Source organism: Nelusetta ayraudi, unplaced genomic scaffold (genome assembly GCF_046127955.1).
Source record: "Nelusetta ayraudi isolate G7.1 ecotype Tasmania unplaced genomic scaffold, CSIRO-AGI_Nayr_v1 ptg000106l, whole genome shotgun sequence".
Classification (NCBI taxonomy): domain Eukaryota; kingdom Metazoa; phylum Chordata; class Actinopteri; order Tetraodontiformes; family Monacanthidae; genus Nelusetta; species Nelusetta ayraudi.
This window is the reverse complement of record NW_027466156.1, coordinates 1,180,052-1,194,664: the sequence shown is the minus strand read 5'-3', so window position 1 is coordinate 1,194,664 and position 14,613 is coordinate 1,180,052. Positions and strand designations below refer to the sequence as shown.

Genomic DNA, 14,613 nt, shown 5'->3' with positions numbered 1-14,613 from the left:
CGCCAAAAGCCACCATCCACGTCCATGCCAGTCCGAATCAGACGGTCGGGCTCCCACGGGGACTTTCTACCTACCGCAATTTTGTTGTTTTGTTTTTCTCCCAAACCTCCAGCAGTTGAATGACAATGATCTATTTTTCCCCTTCTTTTTAGGTTTGTGGCCAAATCTGGTTCACATGCATCCGTATGCCACATCCCTGCCACCAATTAGCGACAACATGTTAGGAGCGCCCCTGCATGCATATAAAGGGCTTTCACATAAGCATTTAACAACTCCCCCCCCCCAAGAAAGAGAAAAAAAGACAAGTGCTTTGGGAGTGTACAACCTTACACAGCTGCATGTTCATTTGACCCGTTCTGAAAGCAAGTAAGCCCTGACGGGAATCTCAAATGTACAGCTCGTAGTGGTTTAGCGATAAGTGATGCTCCATAAAAATCATATCACAAGTACAATTTAGCTCTGATAAAATACCATCTAGTCTGCTGAGAAACAACTTGCTGAGCATTAGCCTAATTAGCTTCATATCATGAAAAGTACAAGACTTTCATTTTCATTACTGACAATAGTGACTCTTCCTGACAAACGATCCTCAAAAGACTGAGTGCTGATACCTGTTTAGTTTTACTTTAGTCGAGAGAAATGAAAATGTACCCAGAAATCGAGGCCAAGCATTTTCTACGCACCATTAAAGAGGAACACATTCAGACTGCAGCACTAACGACAAACAGCCTCCACTCAGCAAAAAACCAACATGTTCTCATTTGCTGCGGCGTGCGGAAAACATGTTTTATCGACGGAGCCCGCTCCGTGTTTTTTTTCTTTCCCTTCCGACTTCGGCGGCCTTTTTCTCAGCAGCTGGCACGGCTGCTCAACCGTGCATGACATTTAGCAAATTGGCCGCCTCGGCGCATCGTTCACGACGGCGGGCGCGGTGATTCACCTGCCGCGGAACACCTGGAGCCTGCAGTGAGGATCAGCCAAAGGTAAACCATTTTTTGTTCCCTATTAAAGGTCAAAAACTACCCGGCCCTGTTTTTTTTTTTGTTTTTTTTCCTCTGGACCGAGCTGGCTGCTGGCATCTGCTTCATGTCTGCTTGTGATGGCTGACAGAGCGGCCTGTGCACGGAGCTCCTCCTGGTGCCAGAAGCCAGCGGGTGCAAGCGAGGTTCGAATCTTTCACCAAGCTCATTAGAGTCAGACACGGACTGCCGGCGGCCGCCGTTTGTCACTCACGTGCCAACTCGGCAGGGGTGACGGCGAAAAGCTGCAGGATGACTCGGATCCTAACACAAACACTTAAACAGCAAACACACCTCGACGATTACACCTAAAACGAGTCTAGAGTGGAGGCAAGCAACACAGAGACAAGCCAACGCTATCATCGCAGCATCCATGCTAACTTATAGCAACTTCTACTCTGTTAAGTTAGACCAGTCGTGGAGTTGAGGAAGCATGCCTCTTTGTCCGCAAAGGAAGCCGATTGGTTATGGAATCCGTGAAAAAGAAGTCCAGTTGAAAAAAAGGCTACATGTGAGAGGTCGTCAAGATGGATTCGCTGGATTTCAGCGCCGAAAACTGAGGGATCCTGCAACACTGCAAGGTTAGATATGTCGTGATGGGGTAACACAACCGCACCAGTGTGTACATCCTGTTATGATCAGGGCCACGGTGCAAACACATGGCGTGACATTGTTTGCTGAAAGCAAAGGGTGATTCGAGGAGAGACCCCAGCAGTGCACGTGCTAAACGGAGTGACTCCCCCTGGTGGGCCGCTTGTTCTCTCTGGCCCGTGTTTATAGCTCAGACGGGTCCCCTCGGCGCCGGGAGATTAATGAAGCAGGCGGCGACACTGTGACCCCTGCATCACACACACACACACACACACACACACACACACACACACACACACACACACACACACACACACACACACACACACACACACACACACACACACACACCATCCGTCTTGACACAAACCTGGTTTGTCGTCCAGGCTTCCCTCAGCGTGACAATAACACACTCAAGCTGCGCCAGAGCTCAGGACAGGCGGGAGGATGTCGCATTAACATATGGACCAATCAGACGCCTGCAGTCAAGGAGAGCAGCACTACACATGCAGCACTGCCCCCCTGTGGCCAAGACGACATACATTTCTTTGCATGAACACGTGGTGTTTTCAAGATTTCATATTCAATTACTATAAAACAGTTAAAATATACATTTATATGCCGTCACGGTTATTATATTCTTAAGAAAACATTAACAAAAAATAATCGTTTGATAACTTTTTTTTTTGTCTTTTTCAGCTTACATAAATTCAGGTCAAGTCTGAACACAAGAGAGGAGAGGAGCCACGTCCACTGAGGTCAACCCGAGTTTATTTGAATTAAATAAAGTCTGGTACATTTCACAGCTATAGGAGCCTACACAGTAAGCAAAACAAAGACTGCCCTCGGTCCGTGTGCAGCGACTGCACCACGCGGCAGTTTGGCCACGTCTTCATCACAGATGATGATGAAAGAGCTGGAGAAGGAAGGGAGGAGGCCGTGCCGACAAGAAAATAAAAATAATAATAATTATAATAATACTACAAATAATTATAAGAGGAAGAATTGAACAAAAAGGTTCCTGCAGGGAGCTTTTTGCCTTGAGGACTCCTTTCTGAGTTACACATTGACCGCATTTGGGGAGAAAAATAAAGAGGAAAAAAAAAATGCTGACAAGCTGCAGGTATTGACCAAATCAACCATGCTTGGGAAAAGGCAGAAAGCGGGAGCTCCTGGACGGCGGACGCTTCATCACATTGCAATGGTGCTTTAGGGTGGCGCTCACATCCGGTGTTCTTTTCTTGTTTTGTTTTTTCTAAACGAGCAAACTCTTCAGCTACTGAGCTATGACAAATCTTTTTTTCCCCCCCATCTTAAATGCAGCTCCGTTGGACCATCGGTTCAGGCTCAGGAGAGCACAGCCTGGGCGTTCTTGACGCCCAGCAGGTTGCCCGCGCTGACGGACCTCCTCAGAGCCGCTTTGCTCAAGTCCTTGTACTTGTCCTCGCACAGCCTGGAGATGGCCTGGAGACAGCGGAGAGCACGATCACACGATTGTCTGGGCAGCTGTTCCTTGCGTAAAAAGCAGCCAGGAAACTGAAAAAAACAATAAGAATGATAAAATAACCCCGGCTCACCTCCAGTTTCTGCGCCCGCTTGTTGCTCAGCGGCTCCAGCGGGAAGCTGAGGTTGTTGTCGTCCGCCAGCGAGCGCAGGTCAAAGTAATATTTGGCATAGACGCTGGCCGGGACGTTGATGTTGAACTGGAGCAGCTCCAGGAAGTGGCGCTCCATCTCGTTCCTGCAGGTGGGGTGGGGAGTGGGAATACAAGCGGGTCAGTCGGGGTGAGGGAGGGTTTCTGCTGGTATAAGAAAGTCTCATTTCGTGTCCATGTCCAACTGCAGTTTAGGGCTGCGGCGATTTGTCCACGTAATCGATCATGCAAAAACTGAAGCGTCGACCCCTCGTGTTTGTGTTGTTTTTGTAAATTGCTGAATGATAAAATCACACTCCGGCAGCGACATGCTCATTTTTACCTGCAGTGCACAACTGAGCACTGAGGGTGTAGTGGCTCGTTGTTTACATCCTGCATAAAAAAATATAAAAAAAAAAAAAGAGAGAGAGAAGAACGGCAGCTTCTCTGAAAATGCTTGAAAACGCAGACCCAAAGTTTCTAAAGTTTAGGAATATTTGATAGAAAATGAAGCTGCGAAACATGTTGGTGCAACCGCACCGCGAGGATCGATGTTTCATGGTTATGTTTAGAATTACACACTTATGTGTTAATTCACCAGCCTATGACGTAAGTACGTAATAAGTTTTTTTGCATGTCGGAAAACCATGGAACACACACACACACACACACACACACACACACACACACACACACACACACACACACACACACACACACACACACACACACACACACACACACACACACACACACACACACACACACACACACAGCGGTAAAATGCGTGATTGCGGCTGCAATCTGCGCCACAGATGCGGGTATCCACAAAGGTTTTTGCGCTAATGACATGCAGGCGCAAACACGCCCACGAATGCGGCACCTGAAACAGGTGCGAATGTTGCGGTCTGGCAACCTGAGAGCAGTTTGCACCAAAGGTTGTTGGTGAGTGCGTGTGTTTGGTTTGTGTTCATGGATGCACGGAAAAGAAATGAAAAATGTTCAGATGGTGAGCCGGCTGCCCTCGCTGCTGAAGCAACGAGCTACGTAGCTCTGCTAGGATAAACGCTCCTGTGCTCCTGGCATTACGATGCCTCCTCCGTCCACCAAGACTGCTGCCATAATGAAAGAAAGTCAAGACTAGGATTGGGCATCGTTTGAATTTGAACGATTCCGATTCTGAGCGATTCTCGATTCGATTCTTTTTAAGAGGCAGGGTCAAAAAGTTCTTTCTGGTTAATTTTAAATTTATAAACTTTTATGAACTTTACTTTGAATTTCTCACATTATATTTATCAAGTCTATGAACTTTAATTTAAAGCTTATACAGCTTCTTTGCATTTCAGTTGCCTAAATTTTTAGGCAAAGTTTAACATGCTGCCTAAAGCCCCAATTCCACTGGCCAAAAAACGTGGTGATGTCCCGCTACTAATCAGCATTTGGTGGCAGTGGAATCTGCTCACCGAGCCGCGCTGTTGCGCGACAAAACGGGTCAAGCAACCCGGCAAGCGACCCGGGTGATTATCGGCTCCGAACCAATCGATGCGATCATTGCGATGGAATCGGCAAACCCGGGACAACACCGCCTTTTTTACCTGCCGCACGGGGTGACGTTGAGCGTAACGTGCGCTAAATCATAATATCGCGCCAGTAGCGGCGTATATCAAGCACTGATGCAAAAGTTTTCCATCACGTTCCATCACCGCAGGATAATTGTTCATTGTCCTCTGGCTGTTTCGCCCGCTGCTCGCGCACAAAATGGACCAGACGCCGAAACAATCGCTGCACGGCGGGAAGCAGCCGCGGAGGTGCGCGCCGCTTCAAGTCTGGCGGCAACGACGTCATCGTTGCACTACAGCCAAAAGTGCCCAACAACTAAGAACACTGGCCACCGCCGGACTCTTGAATTCTGTAGAACTTCATCATGCGATCTCAGCGCGATGACGTCAGCAGACACGCAGCGGTGAAAGCGGAGGGGGTGCAGCTTGCCGGCGGGGGGGACACCCCGCTGGGTTTGGTGCGTGGACACGGAACTCGATGCCGATCGCTTCCGCGACGTCCCGCGTCCAAAAACATGGTGTCATCCCGCTAATTTCAGTGGAACAGAGGCTGTAAAGTGAAGACAAACCTTGGAGCGCGGCGCACACTTTCCATCGCTCCCTACTTGCACAATGCTCTGCGTTTGTCCCTCCCCCAGGAATCAAAACTTAAACATTTGAACGATTCCGAGAGCATCGGAACCTTAGAACCGGTTCCAGTCGATGCTCGATGCCCAACCCTAGTCAAGACGCAAGACGCGTTGGTCACCAACACCTGAGGACCATTTGTATTTTCCATAGCCTATCTAAAATACTGGCATATATACTGTAGTCTATGCCTATCTATATATAAGATTTGGGGAGCTATATATATATCTCAGGCTTTTCAGAGAGGAAAGTTTCACTCAGAAGCCAGAAACACTTTGACAGACAGAAGCTGCTCCTGGTTCTGGCTGGCGGTGTCTCCGTCTGTCAAACTGCGTGCGGACACGAGCGCAAACTCTTTCTGGATCTGCCGCTGTTTGAATGAGGCATATTTGCATAGAAGGGGGTGTGTCCTTTTGCGTGTCATGACTCATTTAAATACATTCAAATGAGTCTGGCGCAGCCCTGCCGCTACCTGCGCCTCGGCACATTTTGCGCCCATTTTCACGTTTTGCGTCCTCTCTGTGGATCGGAATCACCGTTTTTGGCGCTGTTTACACGGATTTTCTGCCGCAAAAGCCGCGCATTCGCTTTGAGGATCCGGCCCTCAGCGTTGTGACTTTGTGCACCGGCAGTAAAGAACCAATTAAAAGCTCATCAACCATCACACAATACATAAGACTGATGTGATGTTTTTGTTCTATCAAGAGTTCGAAACTTTTAATATCCCTTGACGTTAAAAAAAGTCATGCTTTTTGTTTTATTTCATTGCTGAATTTTCACAAAATCTATTTGATGAGTCTTCATGCTTTTTAATGTTATGATGGAGGGTGAAGGAGAGTGAGGGTGAGGGCTTGACAGGGTTCAGGGACAACCTACATGTCCTCCACGGTGATGTCCTTCAGGATCTGGCAGTAGTCCACGTTCCACACGGCCTGGTCGTCCCAGACTTTGGAGGCCAGCAGGATGGCGCCCAGGACGATGCGCTTCCAGTTGCACGGGCAGATGTCCATCTCAGCGTACGTCAGCAGCCTCTCCAGGTAAACCTGGTACATGCAGATGGGGTGGGTGAGTCAGTGAGAATCAAAAAAAATTTAAAAAGCTGATTTTTGTGGTCTACAGTGGGAAAGCGGGCGATGTGAGTAGTTACCAGAGTGACGATGGCGCACTCAGCAGTGAGCTGTGCCGAGCTGAAGAGCGTCCGGATGAAGCGGTAGATGAGTTTGTGCTCTGGGTCGACGACCGAGTAGTCGTCTGGAACCTTCTCCCGCTGTGCGTTTTCAGGGGAGGGATAATTAAGGACGACTTGAGCGGCCAACGAAGGAAGCGAACGGGGGAAACAAAAAGAAAAAACAAAAACAAAAGACAAACAAAAAAAACAACACCGTCCTCTCGCAATCGGAGGCATGAACTCACCGACAGCGGGTGCTTCTTTTCGTCGAATATGTCCAGCGAGCGGTTTGAGTCTCTGCAGGTGCACAACGTAAGAAGCGCTCCAGTTGAGGGGAAAATTTTCGCAGCGAGCATGGCCTCAAAATTTGCGGTCAACCTAATGAATGATTTGTGTTGCTTGAAAATAAATCAAATGTTGGGAAAAGTTTTGAATTGGTGCCTGACTTTGACACACTGTATTTGTTGTTGGGTTTTTTTTATGTGCAGGTTTTATGCATGTTGGAATTGATTTTTTTCTTCATTTCTGTTATTTTTGTTGAATCGTTTATTTGGTTTTTTTGTCATTTGTTTTATTATTGTTTTATTTTTTTTTGTTTTTTGTGCATTGTGCAATAAATTCATTAAATGAATGGCACAAACGAGTCTGACAAAACTCATGAACAATATTGTTTGTCATATATCATCCAACATTATTGGTCTTTTTGCAGCCAGGCTACTGTCTGTATTAGAAGAATTTGTCTCAGGATTTAAAAAAAAAAAAAAAAAAAGAAATAAAAGAAATAAAAACATGATATTTCTTTAAGATGGAAATGAAGTGAAAATATTTGCACACATACTGACAAGACAAGCCACTACTGTAACCAATAATGGTGTAAAAGAAAATTATTTCATCCTATTATGAGACAAATAAACAACAATTTTATTGTTAGAATTCTTAAGTGTTTCCTACCTGTTCTTTATGTGGTAGTATATGGCCAAAGCAACACTGGAAACAAAGAGACAAAGGCAGCATGAACAACTTGGCTTTCAAACCCAAGGACAAGTACTTTTGTCACATTATGTGGTGTTAAATCTGGCATCCAGCTGGTAGATATGAAGACAGTAAACAAAAAGAGGTACAAAACAGCTCTGGCAGCTAACAGCTAAGACATCATTGACACTGAAAATCAGAAAAGGACAGCAAAGGACAGGGAAAGGACAGAGATAAAAGTCACCATTTGATCGTGCTCTTGAGGTTGGGTTGGCTGACCGTGCTGTCGTCGATGAATATCGTCGAGCAGGAGCTGTACTTTTTGCTCAGGAGCCCCGGGGACATCTGGAAAGACACGCAAATGAAAAATGAAGACCGATGGCGGCAAAAGACGACCTCACGAAACACAGGCCGGGGTTCCGGAGCTGCAATTGGCCCTTACATGGTTCAGGTAGTTGCTTTTTCGCTTCTCGCGCACTGGAAAAAGAAGCAGAAGCGACACTTGGGGATGGGTATAGCAATGATTTTTTTTAATCAAGCAACAACAGATGCTCTCACTGCAGTTCTCACCATCTGACTGGGACTTGTTGAGGAAGAGGGTGCTGGCTCTCGGGTGGTCTGACGGGTTGGCCTCGTGGGCTAGATCTGCAACATTTAAACCACCAGAAGCGTTATACTGCACCCACCCACTACTTCAGATTGTACAACTTTTGGAAAACGTGCATGACGTTAAGCCCACCATCGGGGAGTTCCCTGTCGCTGATGTGCTGCAGGTAAGTCCCGGTGTCCTCACTGACGTCCTCGGTGGTGGTGATAGGACACTCTTCCAGCTCCAGCTCCCTCCGGCGGATCTTGGGACTCTCCCCCGGGGAGATGCAACACGACACGGAACCTCCCATGGTCGTGGGCCTGCTGCTGTGCTGCCGCAGCCGAATCCCATACAACCGGGGAGGGGATCACCGACCGTCGTCCTCCGCCTCCCGGCGGCACCTGCAACCTGCGCTTTGGGTGGGTCTAACCTCAATACAAACCCACCGAGTCAGTGGCCGCTAACGGAAGGCGACGCCGCAGTAAAGTTGGAGAAAGCACTCGACGGGTTTCAGAGCCTTCATGTAAACGGTTCAGACGAGGTTCGAGGCGGCGGAAACGAGCCCGGCCGGCGAGTACGCGCGGCTATGTGTTGTTCGCCAACTGGCTAGGAGCAGTTCACCGACGTCAGCCGACATTGTTTCAGGCCGTCTGCGCCGCACAGCGCCGGCGTGAGGACGGAAGAACTTTCAACTTTGGAAGCGAACCGATAAGAGGTCATGTCTTTACCCGGAGGAGGCTGCCAACGCGGAGAGGGGAACCCCTGGCTGTGCCTCCCTCCTCCATGCTAGCTGTCGCACTTTAATCCATCCCCGGCTCCACTTCCGCCGCAGTTTAAGTCGTACTTGAAACGTTTTCCTCCTTCCTCCTTAGAATCAGTGTGGAATAGGGGCTAAGTGGACGGTAATTGAAAAGAGGCACAAATACAGGGGCAATTGTCGCCGTGTTTTTTTTTTTTATTATTATATATATACTCGTGTATATATATGAAAACATTAGCTCTCGAGGACACGTCCTAAAGTGTCACATCAGCCGAGGCGGAAATGGTCACAGACAGCTTCCGCCTGCTGAGTTTCAAACTAAAGGTCTGCATCATCAGCCCATAGATAGACAGATAGACAGATAGATAGATAGATAGATAGATAGATAGATAGATAGATAGATAGATAGATAGATAGATAGATAGATAGATAGATAGATATTGATCCCAAATTGGGAAACTACAGCAGCACTAAAAAAAAAATGATGGTACAAAAATAGGCTATATAGTAGTTACAAAAACACACTTTACTCGTATTATTACTATATATTACATACATACATACATACATACATACATACATACATACATACATACATAAATTGATCTAACCCAAAGCAATGAATACATACATACGTTGATCTAACCCAAAGCAATTAATCTCCACAAGAGGGAGGCAATGAGTCGTATATTCGTATAGCGTCTCTCCGTTTGAGCATGCGCTATGGCCCACAAGAGGCAGTGAAGTGGTTTTAGTAGCATGGCGCTGGTTCCGTACGTGGAGAGCCCCTTACCGGCGCTTTCCAAACTCCACAACTCGTCGGTCCAGTTCCGGTTCGTCAACCGTGAGCTCCGTCTCGCGCAGGACTGGAAGAAATTCGGCGTCGCAGCAGTTGTTTGGGATGCGGTATGTGGATTGTGTTTTACATTACAAGTTTTTATTCGCATTCATGGCGGGTGTTGATGTTCATTGACTGTGTATCACGCTCGCTTTGCAGGCGGTGGTACTGTGCATGTACCTGGAGCTGGGGAAGGTGGACCTAAAGGGGAAGGAAGTGATTGAGCTGGGGGCTGGGACCGGACTGGTGGGCATCGTTGCAGCCCTGCTCGGTGAGTGTCACCCCCAATTCCAACCAGAAGCGTAAGTAGAGCGTACGCGTCGACGCCTGGAAAATGCTCCGTACCCCTACACCTGAAGCGCAAGCAGAGCGTGCGTTTCCGAGCTCGATCACGCGAGGATTACAAGATCGCGCGACAACCCAGGTAGTTTCGCGTCTATTTAAAGAAAACAACAGTGAAACAAAGCTCTTGTGCCCGTCCCAATAGTGTCTCGAAGTATCGATGTGTGTAAAAAAAAAAAAAAAAAAAAAAAAAGGAAAATAATAATAAACGGAACTGCTGGTAACATACAAAATGCAGATATTAAAAGTATACATGCATTTTGTTCACCATAGATTCATATTCAAAGTGAAATCTGCTTTATTGTTTGACGGCCAAACTGAACAGCATTGAAGCCAATGTGTCACGTTGATGTTTCACTGTAAAATACATCACATAGAAAAACAAAATCCAGCACATTGTATATTATGATTAATATAAACCGGATCCACCGTGTTTTCACACCATTGACTTCCTGTCTGAACGATTCTACCTGCTGCAATTGACGCGGTAGGTGAAGTGTCAAAAAATAAACGCCAGGGTTCTTTACCAGGGCGTCACGTTTTTAGCCTCTGGGACGCTTCTGAAACGTGGCCGCTCTGCGCCTGATGTGAACCTGCACACTGACTGTAATGGCCGCGTTCTGCTGCGGAGCCGTCAACGCTCTTCTTACGCTTCTAGTGTGAATTGGGAGTTAGACCGCACAGGGTCCACCAGTCCTCCCGTCTAGCCACGGACCCTGATCGACACCCTCACTTACAGGTGCCAGGGTGACAATCACCGACCGGAAACCAGCGCTGGACTTCCTCTCGGCCAACGTGAAGGCAAACATCCCAGCGGACTCCCAGGGAACCGCCCAGGTGTCAGAGTTGAGCTGGGGCGAGGCCCTCGAGCGCTACCCAGCGGCGGGGTTCGACGTGGTGCTGGGCGCGGACATTGTTTACCTGGAGGACACCTTCGTGCAGCTCCTGGGGACCCTGGAGCACCTGTGCTCGGACTCGACCGTGGTGTTGCTGGCCTGCAAAATCCGCTATGAGCGGGACACTGATTTCTTGGCACTGTTGAGGCAGCGGTTCGCGGTGGAAGATGTTCACTATGACCCAGAGCGGGACATCCACGTGTATAAATCCTGGAAACTGTCTCCTGACAGGGATTTATGAACTTATATCATGCCATACTTTGTCAAATTCACAACTTGTGCTACTTGAATAAAATGTTTTTAATTTGTTTCTTAACTTTTGACTTTCGTCATTATCATCATCATCATCATCGTCATCATTTTCATCCATAGATCCTCAGAAGAGTTGAGGATTCCAATTTGCAAGATTGACCATCAAAAAAACTCCCACGATGTCCTGAAAGCAGCACATTTAGCCCTCTGTTTACAGCTTTACCTGCTAATAGTGATGACTTTGTTGGAAAGTCTGTCCAGTTCAGACGGGGGACAAAGACACAGTGCCCTCAGTGGGCGGAGCCAACACCTGGCCCTTGACGCGGGGACATCAAATGACTGGTATAAAACACACATTTTGTATGATCTCAGGGTAGAACTCACAGTACATTCTGGGAACGGCATGTCCAGCCTGGACTTGGAGGCCCCCTCCGGCCAAACAGGTTCAGGAGTGTAAACTCTGGGCAATTAGATAAACAAAATAAGTAAATAAATAAATAAAGTGAGCGAGGTTTTCATGGCTGCAGACGCTGCTCAAACTCCCAAGTATGCATGACACACTCTTCCCTCCTCCTGACAGCACGTTACGAGCTGTGAGGGAGGCTCTTGGTGCCAGTGCATCACACCCCTCCTCAACCCCTCCACCCCTTCCCCCCCGACACCCTGCCAACCCCTCGGGAGCTCCAAACGCATCCATCCACACTTTGGATGGATGGATGGATGGATGGGTGGATGAAAGAGATATTTGCCAACACAAGAAATTTGACCTCTTCTGCAACTGCTGTGATCCGATCCAATTATTAGTGGCAGAACATCCAAAGAAAAAAAGGGTTCCTTAAAAAATAGTTCCTATTTCAAAAAGAAAAAAAGAAAAAAAAAAACAGCCAAGCAGGAACAGAGCGAAAAGTTTGGTCAAGGCAATGAAAACACAGCTGGAGCTTATCGGCAGGATCAGCTGGTCCAGCGGTTACAAGAACCAGATCTGGGAGTTCTGGAGGTTTCAGCGAGAGGACAGTTTGTTAGGACAGAATAATAAGCGCCAGGGTTCGGTGGGTGCGAGGCACAAGTCTCAAAATAAAATTTATGAAAAGTCTAAGGACACAGTGACCCGACTGAAATATTTTATTTTGTTGTCAAAGTAAATCAGAGGTGCTGCTCCTGTCCCCGACTGTGTCTGTGTTCGTAATATGTAGAATCTTAACAGCTGCGTGTCGTGATTTGTTGTTTGCTTGTCCAAACGAGTTGTCCAAAAACACTTTTGAAAAATCAATTTTGAAGCTTCCCTCTGTATTTTTTCCTTTATTTTTACTTAAAATCATTTCAAAGACTCATGAATGGAAATGAACGCCACTCCCTTCCTTTGACACAGTGCCCCCAGCTGGACTGACATGGGACCAGGTGACTGTCGCTGTCTTGCAAACATGCAACTAACACTCTTGGATGTTGTATAATTTCCATTGGGATAATTAAATTATCTATTTATCTGTCTATCTATTTTCCATAGATCTATTGATCTGTTATTTTAGTGAAATACAATCTATATAATTATTTTAAAACTAACAATAATGTCAACGACATATTTTTGCAACGCTAAATGTTAGCATTAGCTGACGGGGTTAGCACGCTAAGCTTTGCACCTTGGCCGACCTCCCAGAGCCAGTCATTTGTTGCGCTTTTACAAGGAAAATGCAGGGGCTGCACGCGAGCCAGCGCCGTACCTTGTCATTCCTGAACTCCTGAACTCCCGCGCTAGCAATTTTCTTTGGAAGGCCAAACAAGTCGACAGCCGTCAAAACCCGACCCCTTCTCGGGAGGGCCAGTGGAAATATGTGCAGCCGGTGATAGGTATTTCACCCAGGTACGACGTTTTGGAAAAACCTGACCCCTTTTGCGCAGTGCGGCCGCTGGACTGTAAATATTCAAATAGGGGAAAATTCCCACTCGGCTCTTATCAAGTGGAAAAATCAACCTGCTTTGTTTTGGTTTTGCACGCCTCCTCCTCTGTGTGTTTTTCCCTTTTTTTCCTCTCTCTCTGCCTGCCTCACAAAGAGCGCTGTTATTTTCTCAAGACTGATTACAGCAGAGTGACGGGTTTAATCTGCTGTAGCAGCAGGTGCTTATTAACCGTGCCTTACGACGGCAACGTTGTCATCCTGGCAGGGCAGGCGACCAATAGGAAATGTCAGGGTGGAGGGCGCCGCGAGGGGGTGGGGGGTTGGAAGCAGCCTAGCATTATCCACGCTAATCTGGATTGAGTCGCCGATAAGGCTCCTCGTGATAAAACAAGCGATAATTAGGGGTGGAAACAGAACATTTGGAAGAAAAAAAAAATCTGCACCGTTTCGAGGGTCGACCATGCCCCCCCCCCCCCCCCCCCCCCCCCCCCCCACCACCACCACCACCGCACCCCTACCCATCCCAAAAGGTGCAGCTGTTCCCGTGTGGAAGGCGGCAGTGGGACCCTGTGAAAACTCCCGACACGCTCGCCCGGCTCCCGTCTGGCTTCACGCTCGTGTGAAATCTCTCCGGAACAGCGAGCGTGCATCAGGGGAGCTCATCAGCTTCAGCACTGACGTACGTTTCCACAGCCGTGGGAGGATTCGGCTCTCACGAGCTTATGGACTAGAGTGGGAGCAGCGTGTGATGGCAGGGAATTTGTTTTTCCCCCCCTTTTTTTAAAGTACACACTTTGGTTCATTACTTTGCTCTGCTCTCAAGTTTCTTGTTGTTGTTCTTCTTCTTCTTCTTCTACTACTACTTCTTCTTCTGCTACTTCCCGTGTAGAAACCAGCAGGGATGACAGAAAAGTGTCCAACGAGACGTGATCATCATGGGGCTGCCCTGGAGTTTGGAGGTGAGCTTTTCAAGCAGGGCGTCTGGTGAGTTCACATCCACGATTTCTATCGCCCTCCTCAATGCAGAAATAATCTGGTGCGATAATCATCTCTGAACCGTTGGAGAATCCTGCAGTTTGAGTCTTGGCTGAGACTCAAAAGCAGCCGTGGTGTCTCTGGAAACAGCAGGAGCCTCCAGCCAAATAAAAACCACAGGACACAGGCATCATAACTCAACCGGATGATCGGAAACCCTCAAAACGTCGGCCAGTGGAGAAGAATTATGGTTAATTATTGTTTAAAACATAAAAGTGTGCTTGGTTTGCTCAATTTTGGCCGCCAGACTAGTTTTCTCCACAAGGTAGCTTGGAAAGCTGAGGTAACTGTTCCACCACAATTACCAAAGCTTCATTATTCTTTCATGTACACATTTCAGGGGTGTAATGTTGCATCCCTGGAATGATATCTGGCATACAGCGGCGCTAACGGTGGTTGGGTCAGAGATGTAGCTTAACAGTTAATAATGATGGCTG

General features: G+C 47.5%; 2 protein-coding genes across 2 annotated transcripts; one reads left to right on the top strand and one right to left on the bottom strand.

Annotated features, from left to right (window-relative positions):
• Nucleotides 1-2,364: 2,364 nt before the first annotated feature.
• On the bottom strand, nt 2,365-9,197 carry LOC142903148 (cyclin-Y-like protein 1). The gene is made up of 10 exons (XM_076048640.1): nt 8,309-9,197; nt 8,140-8,214; nt 8,012-8,046; nt 7,814-7,914; nt 7,549-7,584; nt 6,843-6,894; nt 6,577-6,696; nt 6,306-6,472; nt 3,188-3,350; nt 2,365-3,074 (listed from the first exon to the last, which is right to left on the bottom strand). The coding sequence occupies exons 1-10, from the start codon at nt 8,466-8,468 to the stop codon at nt 2,958-2,960; spliced, it is 1,026 nt and encodes a 341-aa protein (XP_075904755.1). The 5' UTR covers nt 8,469-9,197; the 3' UTR covers nt 2,365-2,957.
• Nucleotides 9,198-9,580: 383 nt separating this feature from the next.
• mettl21a (methyltransferase 21A, HSPA lysine) lies at nt 9,581-11,310 on the top strand. Its single transcript, XM_076048646.1, has 3 exons — nt 9,581-9,824; nt 9,916-10,027; nt 10,838-11,310. The coding sequence occupies exons 1-3, from the start codon at nt 9,678-9,680 to the stop codon at nt 11,233-11,235; spliced, it is 657 nt and encodes a 218-aa protein (XP_075904761.1). The 5' UTR covers nt 9,581-9,677; the 3' UTR covers nt 11,236-11,310.
• Nucleotides 11,311-14,613: the final 3,303 nt, after the last annotated feature.

What these genes read in the sequence shown, in the direction of transcription:
- LOC142903148 (XM_076048640.1), bottom strand. Translation starts at nt 8,468, where the DNA reads ATGGGAGGTTCCGTGTCGTGTTGCATCTCCCCGGGGGAGAGTCCCAAG. An exon ending in AAAAGAAGCACCCGCTGTCG is followed by an intron (nt 6,697 to 6,842) that starts GTGAGTTCATGC and finishes GAAAACGCACAG; the next exon opens with CGGGAGAAGGTTCCAGACGA. An exon ending in AGTGCGCCATCGTCACTCTG is followed by an intron (nt 6,473 to 6,576) that starts GTAACTACTCAC and finishes TGCATGTACCAG; the next exon opens with GTTTACCTGGAGAGGCTGCT.
- mettl21a (XM_076048646.1), top strand. Translation starts at nt 9,678, where the DNA reads ATGGCGCTGGTTCCGTACGTGGAGAGCCCCTTACCGGCGCTTTCCAAA. An exon ending in CAGCAGTTGTTTGGGATGCG is followed by an intron (nt 9,825 to 9,915) that starts GTATGTGGATTG and finishes CTCGCTTTGCAG; the next exon opens with GCGGTGGTACTGTGCATGTA. An exon ending in CATCGTTGCAGCCCTGCTCG is followed by an intron (nt 10,028 to 10,837) that starts GTGAGTGTCACC and finishes CCTCACTTACAG; the next exon opens with GTGCCAGGGTGACAATCACC.